Here is a 19,930-nt window from a genome sequence, read left to right on the forward strand (position 1 = left end):
GAGGATTATACTTCCAAACGTTCTTTTTCTGTGTTAAGTCACTTTCAATCTTAGCTTTGTCCCATTCTTCCAGGAGTTCCTTCGGTACCTTGGCTGCTCTACGGAAGTTAGTGCCGTTGTCGCTTAATGTGCTGCGTGGATAGCCACTCCTTGAAAAGAATCTTGTAAGTGCAGCTAGACCTGACGCGGTGTCCAATGACTGTGCAAAAATGATGTGCACTGGTCTTGTTGTTAGACAAGTGACGAGGCAGCACCGTCTCATCAAACTGCGTCGTAGGAACTTCACTTCGCTGGGTCCAAAGTTGTCGACTCCAGTATGGGTGAATGGGAAAATATATTCATCAAGTCGTTCTCGTGGTAAGTCTGCCATCGTGCGTTGTTTGGGCTGGCGTTCATGTGTCTGCATTTGATATATCACGTCTTCATTTTTCGTAATGCATTACGCAATCCATTAATCCAGAATTTCTATCGATGACTGTTACTCAAATAATCTGTGCTTTCATTTAGTTTGTAGCGATGTGCTCTGTCCGACAGAAGTTGTACAACAGGATGCTTCGTTGTTAACAATATTGGGTGGTCGGCGTTGTAATCAAGGTTCGAATGCTTCAGTCGAGTTTTCACTAAAATTGTTTTATCGTCCTCAATGATGAGTGATAATTTGGTATCGTTCAATTTTTTCCAAATTTCTTCGCTGCTTGCTGTCGACTTTGAAAATCAAAACAATATTTGCTCTGCTTTATGGATCTTGTCGGCATTGAGAGGTCCCTTCTACCTCGTTTTGATTATCATGCAGTAGGCAACAACGTTTCTGTTTCTGCTGAAACTGCTGCAGCGGTTCCAGTCAAATGGTTGCTTAGCTTGTTTTTATTCTGCTACATCACTGATAACTTGCTCTGATGCAACTTCATTCTCTTGACACCAAGGCTTCTGCCACGTATCTTTGTGCTTTCTAGCCATTAATTAACCCAGCCCAATTAACCACACGGATTCCCGGATTCCTGCAATATACTTTTCTTGGGTTCCGATGTTGGCAGCAATTTTGACATCTTGACCTGTCTTCATTGGTCCATCGATAGGTTTTCCAGTATCTCCACTGCTCTATTTTTAACGAGCACTTGTTGTTTCCTGTGTGCTGCTCATAGCCTCTGTAAGTCCGTTAATGAGATGGTCCAATTATAGATTTTCTCAATTTTGGCATCATGTTAGCTGTGTATCTGCTTTCTGAGACGAACTCTTTAAACTGCTTCCTGGAATTCTAAATTCGGTTTTGTCATGTGTCTGATTGTTGCTACACAACATTTTTCTATTGAAAAGTCAATCTTAACGTTGTTTACTCTTGAAAATATGCCACAATGCATATTGATTCTTCTGATACATCTGTAAAGATATGAAGTCACAACTTTGTGAATCCGTGCTGCACAAATGCTTCTAATTGAAATGGCATTCGTATGTTGAAGGGCGAATATATCCCAAGCTGGTCGAACACTGCTGAGACAAACGATAGAACAATTCTCTGAGTTATTCTTGCTGGAACTTCTGGCTCATTTCTTACGACAGACACTGACACTATCTCTTTCGACGTTCCAGTTTAGTCTAAAGATTGAATATGGTTGTGTTTCAGCTTTAAAGTTTTTACAATTTTCTTTTACCTATCTCTCTGTGAAAGTTGTGATTTGACTTCAGCGTCACTTGTTATCCACTTTGATCAATTTAAATCCACCTTTGTTGAGAACGTCTCTGTTTTTCTGGTCCTTTTCGATTGCTTCTTGATGGGTTCTGACTGACATAGGGAAGTTGTTCATGTAGAAATTTCGTTGTACCGTTTTGACGGGACTTTTGTTGCTGACTGCACTATCTTTCCCCACTTGGTGCAAAGCGTAAATGACACAAGTCAGTGAGATTTTGCCAATAAAACCTGTCGTGGGTACACGTATACTTCCATCTTCTGCTCAAATTCGGCTTGCCAGAGAAATTGTTAACATTGGTTGTCATCGCTTGGGACATCAATTTGAAGAAACATTGCTTCTATCTCGGCTGATTAACCTATTTGCTTTTCTGGGAAGCGAAAAATAATTCCAATTAGGTTCTGCTGCAAATGTGGTCCTGATAGAAGTTTGTCATTGAGGGCTATATTTTTGATATAGCACTCTTCTGAATTTCTCGGGCTTATGTCGGTTGATGAATGGATGACGTGGCCAATACCATTGTAGATTGTATCGGGTTTTATTCAATTCCGTTTGATCAACTATCTGACGCTGACATTCAAGTCAATTGTTTCCTGATAGTTCTCAATTAGCATTTTGTCTTTCAGCAGGCGCCGTTCATGAGACTTGAGTTTCCCATTGCAAAAAAGAAGTTTCTCGGCAACTTCACTTCGTCCTCTTGCGACAGAAGTACAATTTCGTATGTTTTAATGTTGAATCGAATAGTTTGCTCCAAAGTCTTGAATGCTCGTTGTTCCTCTTTTGAATGACCACTGACATTGCAGTTTGGGACGTAGGACTCGGTATCCCACAATTTACTCAACTGTTTTGCTAGTTTATTTTCTGCGATTAATGTTGCTGTTGTGACAAGTGTTGCTGCTTGCATCGCTGGCAACGGACTAATTAAAGCTAGCAATTCTTTGATTTCACGGCCCATGGTGCTGTTTTGTTTTGTGGCTTCTTGAATTCTTCCTCAATTGTAGTTCAAGGTCTCTCAACTCATGCAGCTCCACAATCTGGTCACCCAGCTTCAGTTTCTCTTGTACATAATGTTGCACTGTTGTCAATGGTCTAGACTTCTCATGGGCTGAAAGATTTATCTGCACTATTTCAGTCTTCACATCCTGTGAGCAATAGATATCTGCTACTGATAAAGACGCATTGCGGCCTTGAATTTGGACATTGGACACCCCTGACTTGTCTACAAATGAAGTTGAGGATCCGATTCACACATTGCTATCACATTCAGGCCTAAATCTCTGTTCGTGAGTTTGTTTCGGATAATTGGGAGTCGTCCTTGGGTGATGTTATTTTCTACTGCCACTGTAGCATCTGAGACACTTGCTGTGGCTTCCTTCCTTGAGATGTCACAATGCAATTTTATTTCTGTCAAACGACGAGTCTAAAATTTGTCTGTCCGGTTGAAATAGCGGGTTGGTTTTCAGATAGGCGCTGAAACATTTGTCATGTATGGCTTGTGTGATGATATTGGGAGCGTTGGTAAAACAGTCTTGATACAGTGGTCGTCTAGGGCTAGACTATTGAGTGAATGATTTAGCCTACCCTGCTGTTGTTTTTTGGTTGCGCCTTGATCCAGAACTTTCTATCTCATCTGCCACTGATCCAGTTGCTCTTGAGCGTCTTTTGATCAGTTTAAGTTTTAGAAGTCTTGGTTCTTCGTCTGTCTCTGCTTTTTTGCATTTTCGAGCTCTCGCTCATTCACTTGTAGAATTTTTTTATCCTCTTGTTGTTGCAGCTGAAATTTTTCCGTTCGTCGGCGCAGGTTAATTTTTTCACGTTCATTTTCCATTTGAAATTGCCAGTCTTGGAGCTGTTGCTCTGCTTTTTGTTGAGCCATCAAGTTTTCAAGTTCAATTGCTTGACTTCACGACGTCTTGACGAGCGGGACTTCGCTGCACTGAGTTCTTTACTAGTCCTGTTGGTAGGAGACTTCTGAGGAAAAAATATCAAAAATATCTTTTGAGATTGAAGCGTCTTTGTTGTTGTCAATTACCGTCTGGTTTGAATCACTCTTGCTATTTGTTTTCGTATCCTTTGTTGTTGAAATGTTGTTGTTGCAGTCGCAATTCTTCCGTTCGTCCGCGTAATTTAATTTTTTCACGTTTATTTTTCATATGAGTTTGCCGGTCTCGCAGCTGTTGCTCCGCTTCTTGCTGAACCATCAAGTGTTCAAGTTCATTTGGTCGACTTCACGACGTCTTGATGAGCGGGACTTCGCTGCACTGAGTTGTTTTCTCTTTTTGTTGGTAGCAAACTACTGGAAAAAAACATCAAAACAATGTCTTTTTGAGATTGAGGCGTCTTTATTGTATTCACTCAACGTCCGGATTGCATCATTCTCGCTACATTTTGTGCATGCCACTATGGATGTTTGATTTCCACAATCCTTGCTGTTGCCGTACTGCTTGATCAGTTCTCGGAGGTAACTCTTACTATCATTGAGATCCACTAATCTTTAAGTGCAGCCTACTGAATGTATTATTCGAATCCATTCGGTGTAAATTTTATCTAGCTTTCCTTCTAGCTCCTGTACTATGTCGGCTTCTCGAGTCGCTTATATTTCCTTCTTTAAACATTTTCAAATGTTGACAAATTGTTCATATTTTGAAAAGCAATTTCCTCTAATTTTTAGGCTTGCAATGTGTCCTTCCAACAATCGACGACTTATTTGACATTCAATGTCTCGGCGCAATGGCACTTTATCAACTACCCATTGCAAAACCACTTTTTTCCTCTAACAATGACTTGGCGTCATTATCGAAATTTTCAAAATACTTCTGTTTTAGCAGTAACCTCTGGTGCTGTCTGTTGTCTTCTAAATTGTCGTATGTCTCGAAGAAGCATCAAAAAGCTTTTTCTGCTGTCATAGACCTGTTTTGTGTCAGGTAGCCTTCTACCTCGCTGAGGTGTCTGGGGGATAACTTGAGTGAGTCAGCTTGCCCTTTCTCTAATGTGTTAAGTTGACCACTCGCTTTCCCCTCAACTGTTTTCCAGTGCCTGTTGGGACTTTTGCTGCCCTCGTGGCTGGTGATGTTTTGGTCCACCTAATTGAATTGAAATCTCAATGCTGTTTGTGTCACTGTTGTTAATGTCCGGGTCAGCTGATAAAACGTTGCGGCTCCTCAGGAACCTCAGTGGAACTGAAATATCACAATCTAGCTCTCGAGCTTGAAGCCGGCTTGGTTCTTCATTTGGTTCCAACTGACTAACAATCTGGTCAAAACTATTAATCGCTCAGTTGTGTTAAGGGACTGTAATTTCATTTTTGACTGAAGTTATGAATATGCTTAGCGATGAACTATGTTCATTCCGCGTGCTGAACTTTGTAATGCTTCATCAAATAACTAGTATTGTTGCGAACTTCTTGTCAAGAAAGCTCAACTAAATTAGAACTCCAAAGATCTCAAGATCTAACAAAAGTTAGCATAAAAGACTAAAGTTGATGAAGAATCAAATTATAGTTCTATATGAGAGCCAACTGCTCTTCGTAACAGATTCTAATGGTTCTAAATACAATCAATAATTAAATAGTAATTGTCAAACTACTGCATTTATTGCTTTTGTTGACACAAGCAAGGTGGATACGTACGTAATGGTACGATGATGCCATAACGTTTGGGGTCCATGGACAGCTTAGAGGTTATCTTGAGCTATAAGCTCGGATTGCTCAGGGTTTCCCTTCCCAAAATCAGGGTGGGTTTGTACAAATTTCCGGTCCCAACTTGTAAAATTTTTCAGTTTAGACCTTTGTTTGAGTTTTGACAACTTTTCAATTTCTGATTCCCTTTCTGCTGGTCTGGTGGTTCATGCATTTGTTCAATAGTGACGCCAACACGAAGTACAACTCATTACCATTCCGATGAACGCGAAATGAAAATATTTTGCTCGTTTTTTCGGCATCAGTAACTTTGAGTATAACGATTCAAGCCTTTTGAGAGTAAGATTCAATTTTTGTTTGATCGTTTTATGACTTGCAAGAAATCATGCAAGTCGTACATGACCGAGTGCGAAACCTAGTACGAAATTAAAGAAATTTGTATTATGGGTCACCATGGTTGTGTTAGGACTGCAAACAAAATTGATTACTTTGAGAATTTTTGTTATACATGAGATGATATCAAAGTTGGGGCCCCAAGAAACTTCAACTCGCTTGCCGGACTGAATTCATCTGTTGACCCAACCAGAGAATTAACCATTCGAAAATTCAAAAGTCTGACAAAAAGGATCTCCACTTATCAAACATCCCAGTCGGTGTGAATTGATGAGTGCAAGTGAGAGCAATTTTTAAACAACGGTTCTCCAGATAAGTTAGAACAAAAATCTTAATTCCCCCTTGGGTGGTTTACCACGCATTTTTGCACCCCAAAACTTATGTACCAAGTCTCGTGGTCGAGCTAGATTTATTTTGTAACACTTATTTAGTTGCTGGTTAGCTGTTGGCGAAAATATTCTTGATGTAACAGCGCCATAATGAATTTTAACTAAATCCAACATCTAGCTATTGTAAAATTTGTTCACCTTGTTCAACTGACAATGATAGCTCTCTTATTTCTCTGTCTTTCTTTCTCTTCCAGTCGAGATTTTTAGAAGTGATTGATGAAGCGCGTGGTAATGGACATAACAGGATAAGTACAGGTGCAAAATTTTCTCTCTCTCGGGAAACAAATCATCAATCAAATTTAAACCCCCCCCCCCCCTATCCTTATTGAATCCTCGCCTTTGTTCTCGCTGATTTCAATCGCTTGACCCCCCTCTTAACCCCTCTCTCTTAAAAGTCCTCAATAACTCGCTTCCTCTGCCAACACCCCCCCCCCCCCCCTCCTGCGACAGGATAGGGTAACAAGCCGTGATGACTGGCTCCCAGCTTGGCTCTCCTCAATCACCCCCATTGTTTGTGTCCTATTGTCCTTTTGTTCACACCGGCTCAGACCCAATTCACTCCCCAATATAATCATCATCACAATCCCCATCATTCCATCCCTCTTTACATCAAACGGGCCTCGTAGCCGATTGGTCGATTGGACTGTTAAGTACTGTTGAACAGATCAAGCTTCTCTTCAGAGGACCTACAGCATAGTTAGTACGTAGAAACTAAAAATATGTTGCTTTCCGAAATTAAAGCTCAAATAGCCTGATCTGCCTGATTGTTCAATCACAAAGCGTTTTGTTTGTCTAAAACATTGAGTTTCAAAAAGATTGTTGACCGATATCCAGCATTTACTATGCTCGTTCAAGTGTCTCGAGCATTCGGAAATAACGCCCTTAGGGTCTATGATTTCGAATATAAAACAACAATAAATAGCAATTTCAAATTCTCACAGTAACTGAAAACTAGATTTTCATATTGTTTGACTTGTGTAGAAATATGTGCCAACTTATTTTCGGCTCTGTATGTATTCGAGCAAATTATTAAGATAATTGAGTTAAATGTTTTTACTTTCACTTCAAATAACGAACCTAAACATCACCCGTCATTGTTCGCTGGAACCAAATTTAATTTTCCGTTCCCTACTGGCCGAAATTGAGATGATATCTACTGTCTACTGATGAACCGGAGCGGGGGGGGGGGGGCGTAGGAGTATGGAGTGCAGTCGATAGTGAAAACTGAAAATTATATGAAGAGAAATTTGGTCCAGTAATCAACATCAGCTGAACAAAACAAACAATTCCCTTGACCTGTGTTACCTGTGAACAAATTGAATTTTGCGCGACCAAGTTTCTCAATTTCACAATTTTTCATTTGAATTTCTAAGTAAATAATGCTTTGGACGCGCGTCTTTTTATTTGCTGTTTGTGAACAAACAAATATTATTTGTCTGGTAGACTAGAGTTTTGTGTATTGCAATTTTACCACTATATCATTCAACGCCTTTCGGTAAAAACTATTCATATTCTCAACATGGTTGCAAAATGGTGACGTTAGTTACTTCTTCTAGTTATGCCACATTTTTATTGTTATTAAATTAATCATTATCCCAGTTTTGAGCTGGATAAAACCGCGCTTTCTCCTGTCATAATACCTGGTTACATAAATTTGATTTGTGCACGCTTTATTAGCCTACCAAATGATACCAAATAAAAACACCCACAGAAAACAACCTTTGGTGTCACATTCTTTTGTTCTTTTGGAAAACCGGTGAAAAAGTGAGAGTATTGAAATTTTGTCACTTATTTATTCGTCAAGCGCGGCAGTTTTTGGCCGGAAAATAATTGTGGCCTTTTGCATTTTGTCCTCGACGAGTATTGAGTTATTTTTCCGACGTAAACAACAAAAACATTTCAATAAAATAATAATTTTCCCTTTCCATTACGAGTGACATATTGGCCATACCTGGTAATCAGTTCATAAAAATTGAATCTTCGGTTTATTAAAAAAAAAATTGCTGAAGACATGGCTTCTTACAAACCGCATAAAATCAACGAATACTTGTAAGTAAATAATTTCTGCGTTTTTACTTCAAAATTTGTTAGATGCCCTACTTCTGCATATCAAAAAGTCTAGTCTTATCTGGATTAAATATAAAACCAACAAAGGTTTGCTTAATTTAATCCCAATTTTCTTCGAAGTATCTGCTAACTTCACTGAAATGCACATTTGACATAGAGCCTTTTCTTTTGGAAAAACAAGTTGTATTTCTAAAACCCCCTGGATATCTGAATCCTTGATAGAAGAGACGTTTTTATTTTTTTTCGATTTAACTAAACCCGTTTCAAAGTTCTCATCACAAAATTTATTTCCATTAATCAAAAGAAAACTTATAGTTCTATAATAATTCTTGAATAAGATGAGTGAGATAGTAAATCAATGTGGACATTTTGATGTCTCTGTACACAAGATAGGAATGATGCCTTCAACAGCAATGTAAGCTCTCCTAAAAGACAGCCTTATTTCATTAAAAACTATTAAAATTTGTAGATGTTTCTAATGAGTCGACTACCAAAATTTCACAAACGATATTGAAATAGCATCTACAAAATCTGAGTATGCTGGCGCTAAAATAGCCCGGGTCGACATCAAATGGTTATCATGCAAGATTCTGGCAGAATCTTGCAAGATAACCATCCGGTCTCACCTGGGAAGGTCATTTTTGTTCCTTGCCATTTTTAAGTCATTATCAGTTAATTGTTCAGCAGGTAAAAACCGTTTTCTTTACCATGTCTTGAGAACCTTTGCACTACCAGCAAAACCACTCCAACCTTCTGATCAAATATTAAAAAACATATGAAACAATGAAAAGATTTTTTCCGTTTTCGTGCAATTTTTTCTATCTGCTAAATCATCGAATGTTTTTCAATGCTTCATTTAGATTTTAATCGGTTCACAGGGTTCGCAATATTTACATTTTAAAGTCAAGTTGCATAAGAAATTATGAAATTTAAAAAATTCAAATGGCTTCAGAACAACAAGATGCTGTTTTTCATATAAAGTCTGTGATACGGTACTACGACGCTATCTGTTACTTTGTTCCAGTAATTGACAAGCCTAGCGAATCGGTGTTTTGTGACTAGGTTCAGTTGTGCAATTCACTCTAAAATTGTTTAGTTGTAGTCTAAACGGTGTCCTGTTTTTTCACCCCTATTCTTTTAACCCTCTATATTTTAACCCCGATTTTTTAACCCCTATATCATTTAACCCCTCAATTATTTAACCCCTATATTGTTTCACCCCGATTTTAAGCTTCCTATAATTGAGGATAATTAAGCCTCAATTAATTCTTCTTTAATTAATGGAGATTAAAATCGGGGTGAAATGACTGATGTGTGAACATACTTTTCACACCTCAATCATTTCACCCCAATTTTAATCTGTAAATTCATGGATCATTATTGTCAGGGACATAGAGCTAACGACACAATAGTTTAATGTAAAACTATAGCAATTAGCGAATTAGTTATCTCATCTAATCCTTAATGGGGCAATTAAAAGCAATTGAAAAGTGCATGTAAATCAAGAACATTTCTTGTTTTATTGCATTTTGAATTCAGCATGATAACTGTCGACTTTGAGTTTACTATTTCTTCAAAAACAAAGAAATATTGGTTGTAGAAGGCCATGAGTTTTATGTTAAAAGATTAAATAAGTTTAGAACTGCCTGGAAATGCTCAAAATATCAAAGTTACAAGTGCCGCGTTTCCTCTTTAACACAAGATGGCCAACTTATTTGCGTGAACGGTGAACACAATCATAATGCTTCGATTGGGAAGCCCTGAGTGAAAACCTAACGCCCGCAGCAGCCGTAGGTTCCGCAATTTTACCAGTAACTGACGTTCTTTTGACCCAGTATGCGTTGCCGTCAAAACCAAATTTAGTACAAACCTCGCAGCACTTGAGAAAGGTTTTACAAACAGCGTCTATTCATGAGCCATCGACCGGCATTTTGATATACCTGATAATTTTCAAGAGTTTTTGCGGTATGACAGCGGAAAAGATGACCACGAGCGTATTTTAATTTTTGGTGCTCCCTATATGACATCGGTTCTCGAAAGCTCCAAGTTTTGGCTTGGAGATGGAACGTTTAAACTATCGAACCAAAAACTTCTATCAAATATACACCCTTCATGTATATGTTCTCGGCATTGCCCCTGTTTGTTTATATGCCCTCCTTCCCAACAAAACGGAAAAACCGTACAGCCGATTACTTGATACCTTAGAAGCCTTTGCCCCAGATTTTATGCCGGATAAGGTTCTGTTGGATTTTGAAATTGCCCTTATTAACGCCTTTCAAAAGCATCATTCAGGTTCAATGTTGTCGGGCGCCCTCCTTGCGTCCTCACGGAGTTACGTCGAAGCCTCATATCGTTACTCTTTAGGGAATTTGATCCCGGGCGTTAACCCTATGATGTGACCCCTAATTGGGAACACAGTTTTGCAACATTTAGATATGAAGCTTGCACAGCGTAGCTGCTAGCAAAAATATCAATCTGGATTTCATTGGAAATTCTTTTAAATGCACGGTTGAATTTAGTTTTGATTTGCTATTTTATGCCTGCTCGGAAAGTAGGTTTTAAACTTTAGCTTACATCCTTCGATTTGAAAAGTACCGGTTCTTCCGTCTTCTAGACTAGGACAATTTTTGAACTTTTTTGATTCAAATCAAAGTGCAACATAAAAGAGCTCAGAATTGTCAAGTGTTCTTTTTCGATCAAAGTCATTGTTCTAAAAAGCAGTTTCATCATTATTCTTTGGTTTTTAACAAACGCAAGCTGTTCAATGCCGCAATCTTGAAGGTCAGTTGTTTCGTGTTATTTAAGTTCTTTGAACTTTAGCTTTGCTAATTGTTCTTTTGGATGCCGAAATAGATAAAAGGTTTCGGTGTTAAACCGATTTCGAGGTGAATAAATTGCGGGGTTAAGTGATTGAGGGGTGATTATATACGGGGTTAAATTATAGGGGGTTAAAAGGGGGTGAAAAGAAGTAGAACCAGTCTAAACAATCAGTTGAGTTACCAGTGATCTCATCTCAGTCAAAGTAGCGAAACAAAGAAAACGCAACGTGCATCGAATTAACAAAGAAATACACCTGAAAAAAATGTTATTTGTCGCATTTTGTTCAAAACTATGGTAACCAACTCACAGAAAAATTTGTCCTGCAGAAAGAAAAATTCAACAATTAAAAAAAATCAGAATCGTTTCAAGAATGCTTGCCGAAATGCAGAGAACCAACGTTCAACCAACGTTCTGATCTTTAAAAATTGTCAGCAACGTTGATAATGAAGAATATAAACAGTTCGGAAGAAATTAAAAATATCAATGTATTAGTAGCCTTAGTTGTCGTTTGAGCCATTGAATATTTCAAGTGTTATCTAAAACAATCACTGTCGCAACCCGTCATTGAACTCTGCCCTAATTTGTGAAAGGGCTTCACACTAATAAACAATCAAACAGTCGCTTCCTAGAAATGATTGGTCAATTTGTACATTGTGCTTTTTCAATAGAACACCTTCCAAGATCAAAGATTGGTCTAGTCGAATGTTTATCTCAAATTCCGTATCAAAAAGTATCAAAAAGCAGAGCAGTCTTCTTCGTATAAGGAAAATGTTTTCATAGCAACCTTCTTTACTAAAGGCACCTCAATTTACTCAAAAGCAAAAATGATTTTTCCCGCCATGATTTTTACAATCCTTAACTGCAAGTCAGTTCGCAGCTCAAATTCATACATCTGTTAACAGCATTTTACAGCCTAATTCAAATCAGACCCATTTTCCCCTTGAAAGCTATGTTTAACGTAAGTCATTAACTCCAACCGCATTCACAGCTCGATGAATTCGATGCACTGCCAGTAACATTCGCCTCCCAAATACAAAAATCGAAGCAATGTAGTTCCACTCGTAAATTTTTGCCAATTCGCAGAGCAAAACTCGAACTCAAAATTAGTAATCAATTTCAGCGGTCCCACAATCCGCAAATAGTTGCCTTTCCCGAAAAACAAAATTGAGCAATAGCTCGCTTGTCCCTCAATTTCAACTTCAAAATCAGAGAGTCAGCTCAAATTATAAGTCACACTCAAATCTGAAACTATTCAAATCAATAAAAAGGTCTCGGTGCTCTAAGACCAAATGTAGTGTAACCTTTTCAACATCCTCGACTAGCGAAGCACCAACTACTCCATCTACGTTTTACACCTTATGGGAATCCCCACACTCAACATCAAGACCAGATTACGCATCAGGGGGCCCCTCATTGACAATTTGAACGTTAGTCTTCAAAAGAAAATTTGTAGCTCCAATGACCAGCAGAAACGCCGTGTTTAAAGAATCACGTAGTTTCATTCATCTTGACAGGAAAAGAGTCCCTTTCAGGATAAATCAAATCATATATACACTCACATCGGCAGAACTTAAATTTTAAAAGTGGATATGTATGTGTTTGGATGAGCGAATCGATCTACCTGACGAAGGATCTCTCGAATATATACCTGGTCAATATACCCCAACAGTTTGAGAATGCACTGTAGTGCCCACAATGCTTTGTGGCCTTACATGTTTAGCAAAATTTTTATTCACTCATTCGAATGTACTCAATTAACAAGATTGGCGTTGGTTTCAAACCGATCATATCGCATCGCATAAAAACTTCATTCCATTGGAAAAATGAGCTTCTGGAATGTGATATATCGAGAAGTAGCGAACTTAGCAACTTAAGTTAAAACTTCGATATATAAAGGAAACTTTCTTACCTGATGTTTGGTGAAGTGAAATTGAATAATGGCTTCTAATTTGAACCGAATCGTCGATTCAAATATGTTCATACCCCAAGTTTATCAATGTACATAAACCATAAATTTGTGAGATAGATTTGACCTTCCCACCACCAAACACGATCAGTAACCAACTCTCCGACCCTCCCAGTAGATAGCAATGACATGTTCTCAGGTAGGGAGAACAATGTGTTAAGTGCAAAAACTGCACCAGTACTTGCCATATACGGCAAGGGGAAAAACTTGTTCACAATTAAAGTGTAAATTAACACATATCAGTTTATCGATATCTAGACGGATCTGTAAGTTTTCATACTGATACGGATTATAAATACCTGTGAAATTTTGTACATTTAGGCCATTTTGAATTCAATTATTAAAATAATGAAATTCTTGTTATTCGTGCTCGAGACCAAGACAATGGTGTCCAGACCACCAAACGACCGACAAACCTTGGATCTGCAGAATACTGAATCGTGTACTGCGTGGATCATGTCTTTTGTGGCGAAATGTCGCGCAGAGAAGAAAGAAGATAAAGTCAACAACGACGGCACGATCGTGGACCTACAGGTAACAAATCATTTTCTTATAATATGCGGCCAGGACGCACTTCTTAAACTTAGGAGCCTTATGAGCCCTAAAAAATTGTTAGACACTCCTTTTAAAGAGATCAGACTAGCTATTCAAAACTATATTTCACCTAAGGAGAGAGTAGTAACGGCAGAAAGGGCTAAATTTCTGTCCGTTGTCCAAGGCGTTGGAGAATCTGACGACGATTTTCTAGCGCGCCTCAGAGAAGAAGCACGTTATTGTTACTTCGAAAAACTTAAAACAGTAACCAACCCTGAGGAAGAGTTGGTGAAAATAAAATTTATCTCAGGTTTGAGAGACCCTGAGGCCAAATTAAGACTATTAGACGGCATTAAAACTAAGCCAACGATGTCTCTGTCTGAAATGACAGAAAGCTTACAGTTCAGAAGTCAAGCAATGGCTTTTGCGAGTTCCTCAGCAGGTAATAGACCATTTGTAATAGAAGAAGAAGTGGGCTACAATTTCAAAAAGACCTTCAGAAAACCTAGTGAAAGGTTCACTGGTAATAAAGGCAATGGTAACTTGTGTAATAGATGTGGAGGTAAGCCACACAGCAGCAAGCCGTGTCCGGCCTTGAACAAGAAATGTAACACCTGTGAAAAGGTGGGGCACTTTTCAAAAATGTGCAGAAGTAAATCCCAGCATAAGTCAGGTAAGTCTGACCAGCACAACTTCTGCGAGGAAGAGGGTTAGTTGCCTGATCAAACACCATCCGAAATGGGATGGGAACTTACTATACACGGGAAAACGTGTTTGACATGTCGGTGACATGGGAGTACATTACAGTAAAAGACCATAAAATAAAAATGCAAGTTGATACCGGTGCTGATAGCACCGTGATATCATCCTTAATCTGAACTGAGTTTGGTAAACCTCAGTTAAATGGGAAAGTCAGACATCTTGAGGCCTATTATGGTCATCAACTGACGCTTCTGGGATCAATAACATGTGATGTTGAGTGGAACGGAAGCAAGTATAGGCAACAACAACTAGCAGTTGTGCAATGCGACAAAAAATTTGGTCTACTTGGGAGAGACATACTACCCCAAGAAGGCATCGATGCAGTTAGTGATGAAAGACTACCTGCAGTCAAAGGATACAAAGCGCATGTGAAACTCATACCGGGATCACAGCCAATGCTCTGCAAAGTCAGAAAGATACCTCTACCTCTCCAAGACAGGGTCAAAGAGAAGCTTGAGACAATGGTACGACAGGGCATCCTGGAGCCAGTACAACCTGGTGGGGTCACAAATGCATCACCAGTAGTGTGGCAGCGGAAGAAAAATGGAGCTCTGAGACTATGCGTGGACCTCAAAGTTCACATCAATGGCCAAGTTATGGACAAGGACTATCCAATCCCAGACATGGAGACCATTTTCCATAATCTCCATGGGGCCTCTTACTTTGGAAAAATTGACTTATCAGATGCATATTATCAAATTGAGCTGGACGAGGATGCAAAAGAAACATGCACAATCAACACATCGCAAGGATTGTTCAAGATATGCAGGCTTCCTCAGGGCCTAAAGAACTCTTCATCAATCTTCCAGAATTGCATTGAGTCAACTCTCAAAGGAATCAAGGGAGTGGTCATATTCCAAGACGACGTTCTGGTATATGGAACAACAAAGGATCAATACGAGAAACGAATGCTTGCGGTCAAGAGTCGGCTACGTGAAAAAATTTTCACCATCAATGAGAAGAAATCCAACTCAAAACCAGTTTCAAGCGTAAGTTTTCTTGGTTACACTGTTTCCAAAGAAGGAATAGCACCCAATCCTAAACATGTTGCGAAAATCAAAAATGCAATACCGCCATCAAATATCAAACAACTCGAGTCTTTTGTCGGCTTAGCAAATTTTATGGTCGAATGGTACCGGATTTTGCAACCAAAATGCTACCCCTAAACAAAATTCGAAAAGAAGAATTCAGATTGGACAAGGAAGAGCAAAATGCTTTTGAAAACATCAAAAACGAGTTATGTGCTAACCCTCTTGTACAGCCTTACAGCTTGACGAAGGAAGCAACCGTGACAACAGACGCCTCAGAGAAAGCTATAGGCGGGTCACTCTCACAAGAAGGTCATCCTGTGATCTACGTATCGAGGAAGTTGTCACAAGCCGAACAAAATTACTCCAATATTGAGCGAGAGGCGCTTGCAATCGTCTTTGTGGTGACAAGATTGAAACAATTCCTACTCGGAAGAAGGTTCACTCTACAGACTGACCACAAACATCTCAAATATCTCTTCGACCAGACAAAGAAATTCCGAAAACAGCATCAGCAAGAATTACAAGATGGGCGATAGCGCTGATGGGATTTGACTTCGAATTGAAGTGTACATCCGGAGAACAGATCCCCCACGCTGATGCTCTGAGCAGACTAGACTTTGATGATGACGATGACAATGATTGAGTCTGCTTTGCTCTTGACAATATCTACTTCGTCCAATCCGACCCGGTGACCCAGTCAAACATCAAAACTGAGCTGGGATCGAATGGACTCTTTCAAGATGTCATCAAACGAATAAAAAGCGGCATCTGGAAACAGTGCTCAGAAGCAGAGAAAGGATTTGAACAACAGAAAGACGCCTTGACCATTCAAAATGGAATCATCTTTCGAGGAGTTGTGCCTTTCATTCCATCTAAGATGAGACCTATGTTGATGGCCAAAGTTCATGAGACTCACCCAGACAAAAGTGCAACTGAAACATCAGTTCGAATGATGGCTTGGTGGCCCGGCATCAGTCATGATGTTCTTCGATATGTTAGTAAATGTAAGGAATGCCAAGAAAACAGGCCTAGCCTGGGGAAAACAGTATCTACCTGGCCGGAAGTTGAAGTTTGAGAAAGACTCCACATGGACTGGGGCTAGGTTAAGGATCAAGGTAATATCTTAGTGATAGTAGACGCGGGATCAGGTTGGATAGAAGCCCTCCCTGCGGGAAATAGAACCTCACAAACAGTGAAGGTGTACTTGAGTAAAATTTTTGCAAGATTTGGGATACCAAGAACATTAGTATCAGACAATGGTCCTGAGTTTGTGAACAGTGACCTAAAGCAATGGTGTGAATCACTTTGGATTAAAAGATGGAATCTCCCATCTACCATCCAGGAGCAAATGGGATTGCTGAACGAGCCGTCCAAACAGTGAAACGGGCTATTCAAGCCTGGAGTCCAAATCTGAATGTGTCATTTGGCGCTTTCCTACAGCGGGCTTTGATGACACATCGGAACACTTCCAAGACGCGGGGCAAAACTCCTGTAGAACTGCTACTGGGATGCAAAGTAAGACTTCCAGCAGTCACTGATTTTGATCTGTGTGAACGAGTCCTCTTCAAACCGACGAACAGTTCACCAACGGTTGCAGCTACTTTCATTATCCGTAAAGGAATGAACACTTCGTTCATCCAGCCGGAGAATTCAAACAAGACAGTTCTTGTTAGTGACAACCAAATTGCACGGTTGGAACCTGACGACATCAAGACTGAATCTACTGACTCACAGTCTGAGAGCAGTAGGGACGACATGGACGTGGCATCACCCAACTCTACTGAAGAAACCTCAATAGTTGAAGGGGAACAACCTTCAGTGGCCACGAGAACTTCAAGCAGAAATAAAAAACAACCAGAAAGATTTGGAGAAGCTATTCCTACAAACTTGCTTAAAAAAGGAGGGAGGATGTGATATATCGAGAAGTAGCGAACTCAGCAACTTAAGTTAAAACTTCGATATAGAAAAAAAAACTTTCTTACCTGATGTTTGTTGAAGTGAAATTGAATAATGGCTTCTAATTTGAACCGAATCGTCGATTCAAATTTGATCATACCACAAGTTTATCAATGTACATAAACCATAAATTTGTGAGATAGATTTGACCTTCCCACCACCAGACACGATCAGTAACCAACTCTCCGACCCTCCCAGTAGATAGCAATGACATGTTCTCAGGTAGGGAGAACAATGTGTTAAGTGCAAAAACTGCACCAGTACTTGCCATATACGGCAAGGGGAAAAACTTGTTCACAATTAAGGTGTAAATTAACACATATCAGTTTATCTATATCTAGACGGATCTGTAAGTTTTCATACTGATACGGATTATAAATACCTGTGAAATTTTGTATATTTAGGCCATTTTGAATTCAATTATTAAAATAATGAAATTCTTGTTATTCGTGCTCGAGACCACGACATGGAAATCAAAAAGTTCAGACTGCCTTTGGAGGACCGTTATATAAAAATTAGTGATTCCTGGCCTGCATCAATAGATTTTCTAATTATCTATCAGATTTTTGTGACAAAACACATGGCAAAAATATGTTTAAGTTCTAGAAAACTATTCAAATACCCATCGAGTACCTAGACCAGTTCCCCTATATCTATTAATGAGCCTAATTGAAAAAAAGCAACTGTATTCTGTAATAAAAAACATAGATGACTTTTGAAGCTCCTGCAGATGACCATAGATGAATTAGTCTAATTGGAAGATTACTTCAAACAATCAAAGGACGATGAGTTTGCACGAGTGAAGGAAGCAAATTTCAACTGAAGCATAGCTTATCTGCTGTTGTATATGAACTATGAATTCCTAATGGAGGAATCTTTAGAGTTTCGCCCTTCGAAGCACAATTTGTTTCAAAACCTTCAATAAGTTTTTCTTATCAAGTATACAGTTGAACCACATATCGCTCTCAGCGAGAGAGCCATTCTAGTCACAATTACCGGCAAAACATAGGAAAGCGGCGAAATTGATTATAGAAGAACATGACTCCGTACGTCTCCCAGTTTCATTAATTTATCAACTATCGCCTTCAACATCTGTCATTCGGGATCCAGGAAAACAAAGCGTCCGTGTTAGAAATTCTGACATTGGCGAATGCGGCACATGTCGAGAATGTAAAACTCCCATACGACTCACGAAGATAAAAAAGAATCACAGAACGTTCCATCGAATCCATGTTCTGCTATCAAAAACGTGATGACGAAAAAGAGGTTAATTTTGGAAAAAAGAACCACACTGGTGCTGTTTCAGTAACATATTCAACCACCCGGGTTGAGGTTTTTGGGTAAATTATTGTTAGAAATCCGGTGAATGCGATGAATTTTTGTAAGAAATGCGGTGAAAATAAATATTTTACCTCATTTCACCGCATTTCTTACAAAAATTCACTGCATCTACTTTTCTGGCAAATTAATGTAAGAAATGCGGTAAAAGTGGCGAATGCGTTGAAAAAAAATTCACCACATTTCACCGCATTTCTTACAAAATTCACCGCTAAATTCACCGCATTTCATATCATTAGAATATCGATCAAACTATAGTCTTAAACTTAGTGAGAATTAGAAAGAAAGTTTAACTTACCAGATTAGAAAGACAAAGCAAATTGATTTTGATCCGAGAATTTATATAAATGAATCGTCAAGAAATAGTGCTTAGAATCAATATTCGGTTCAAATTGGTGAATCTAGATAACTAATATTAGAGTGAGATTATTTGATGTAAAATCTTCGCAGCATGTATTGAATGATTATGATACCACCGGAAATGTGAACGAATTCTTAGAAAAGTGTAAATGCATACCATCTATGGTATCCCCAGCGACTGATTTCTGGGAAATTTGCAGAAGCAAACCATATTGGGTAACCCTAGCGACCCCCACTGTAAATCATGGTGCTAAGATTAGTTTTGTATCTTGACTTTCTCGCACTGATAATGGGTAAATATACAGCTAATATTTGAGTCTTTTTTCATCCCCAAAATCAAATCACCATCTTGATCTAAAAATCAGATCTCTCTTGTAGATCTCTAATTTCTACTGTAAAATATCATTCTTGTTATTCTCTCATTTTGAGAATTTATTTTTTCTACTTAGTTAAAAACGCTTGTTCTTCCGCTTGCGAAAACCCATAAACAATCTTTTATAAAAAAAATACTGCATTTGCTTTCCAACGTTTACTCAATTTGGTTTAAATTCACAATAAAATATAAAGGACGTAAGTGACAGTTAGCGAAGTGGAATAAGAAGTTGAGTGCATTCATGAGGTGCAGTTTTCTAAGTCATAAAACTAATTTCTAAAACAAAAATAATTTCTTGTTGACAGTCATAGCCGTTTTATGCTCAGTAACTTTTCTTTTCACAACTGTTTAGCGTGCTCAAACTACGATGCATGAACAGACAGTGAAGCTGCTGACCTACACAGGAAAGGCACAGGACATTCCAATCTGGAAAACAAGATTTTTGGCAACGATGCAGACGAAGGGACTCTGCAAATCACTACTTGGGACAGAGGAACAACCCAATGAGCCTGCACCACTAGCCAATGGGGCGAGCAATGATGACAAGAAGAACCACAAGGCGCTGAAGGATGCATATGAGAAGGAAGTAGTTGCAGACATCAAGGAGAAACGGAACAAT

General features: G+C 38.9%; 1 protein-coding gene across 1 annotated transcript in view; it reads left to right on the top strand.

Moving 5' to 3' along the window:
• The first annotated feature begins 7,342 nt into the window (after positions 1–7,342).
• Positions 7,343–19,930, top strand: part of LOC142337051 (uncharacterized) — a 100,657-nt gene continuing 88,069 nt past the window's right edge. Inside the window, exon 1 of the mRNA XM_075386111.1 lies at positions 7,343–8,153. Coding sequence (XP_075242226.1) covers positions 8,116–8,153 — 38 coding nt within the window. The 5' untranslated portion in view covers positions 7,343–8,115. The remainder of the gene's footprint in view (positions 8,154–19,930) is intronic.

The sequence above is a fragment of the Convolutriloba macropyga genome, chromosome 3, assembly GCF_964194025.1.
Source record: "Convolutriloba macropyga chromosome 3, txConMacr16.3, whole genome shotgun sequence".
Classification (NCBI taxonomy): domain Eukaryota; kingdom Metazoa; phylum Xenacoelomorpha; order Acoela; family Convolutidae; genus Convolutriloba; species Convolutriloba macropyga.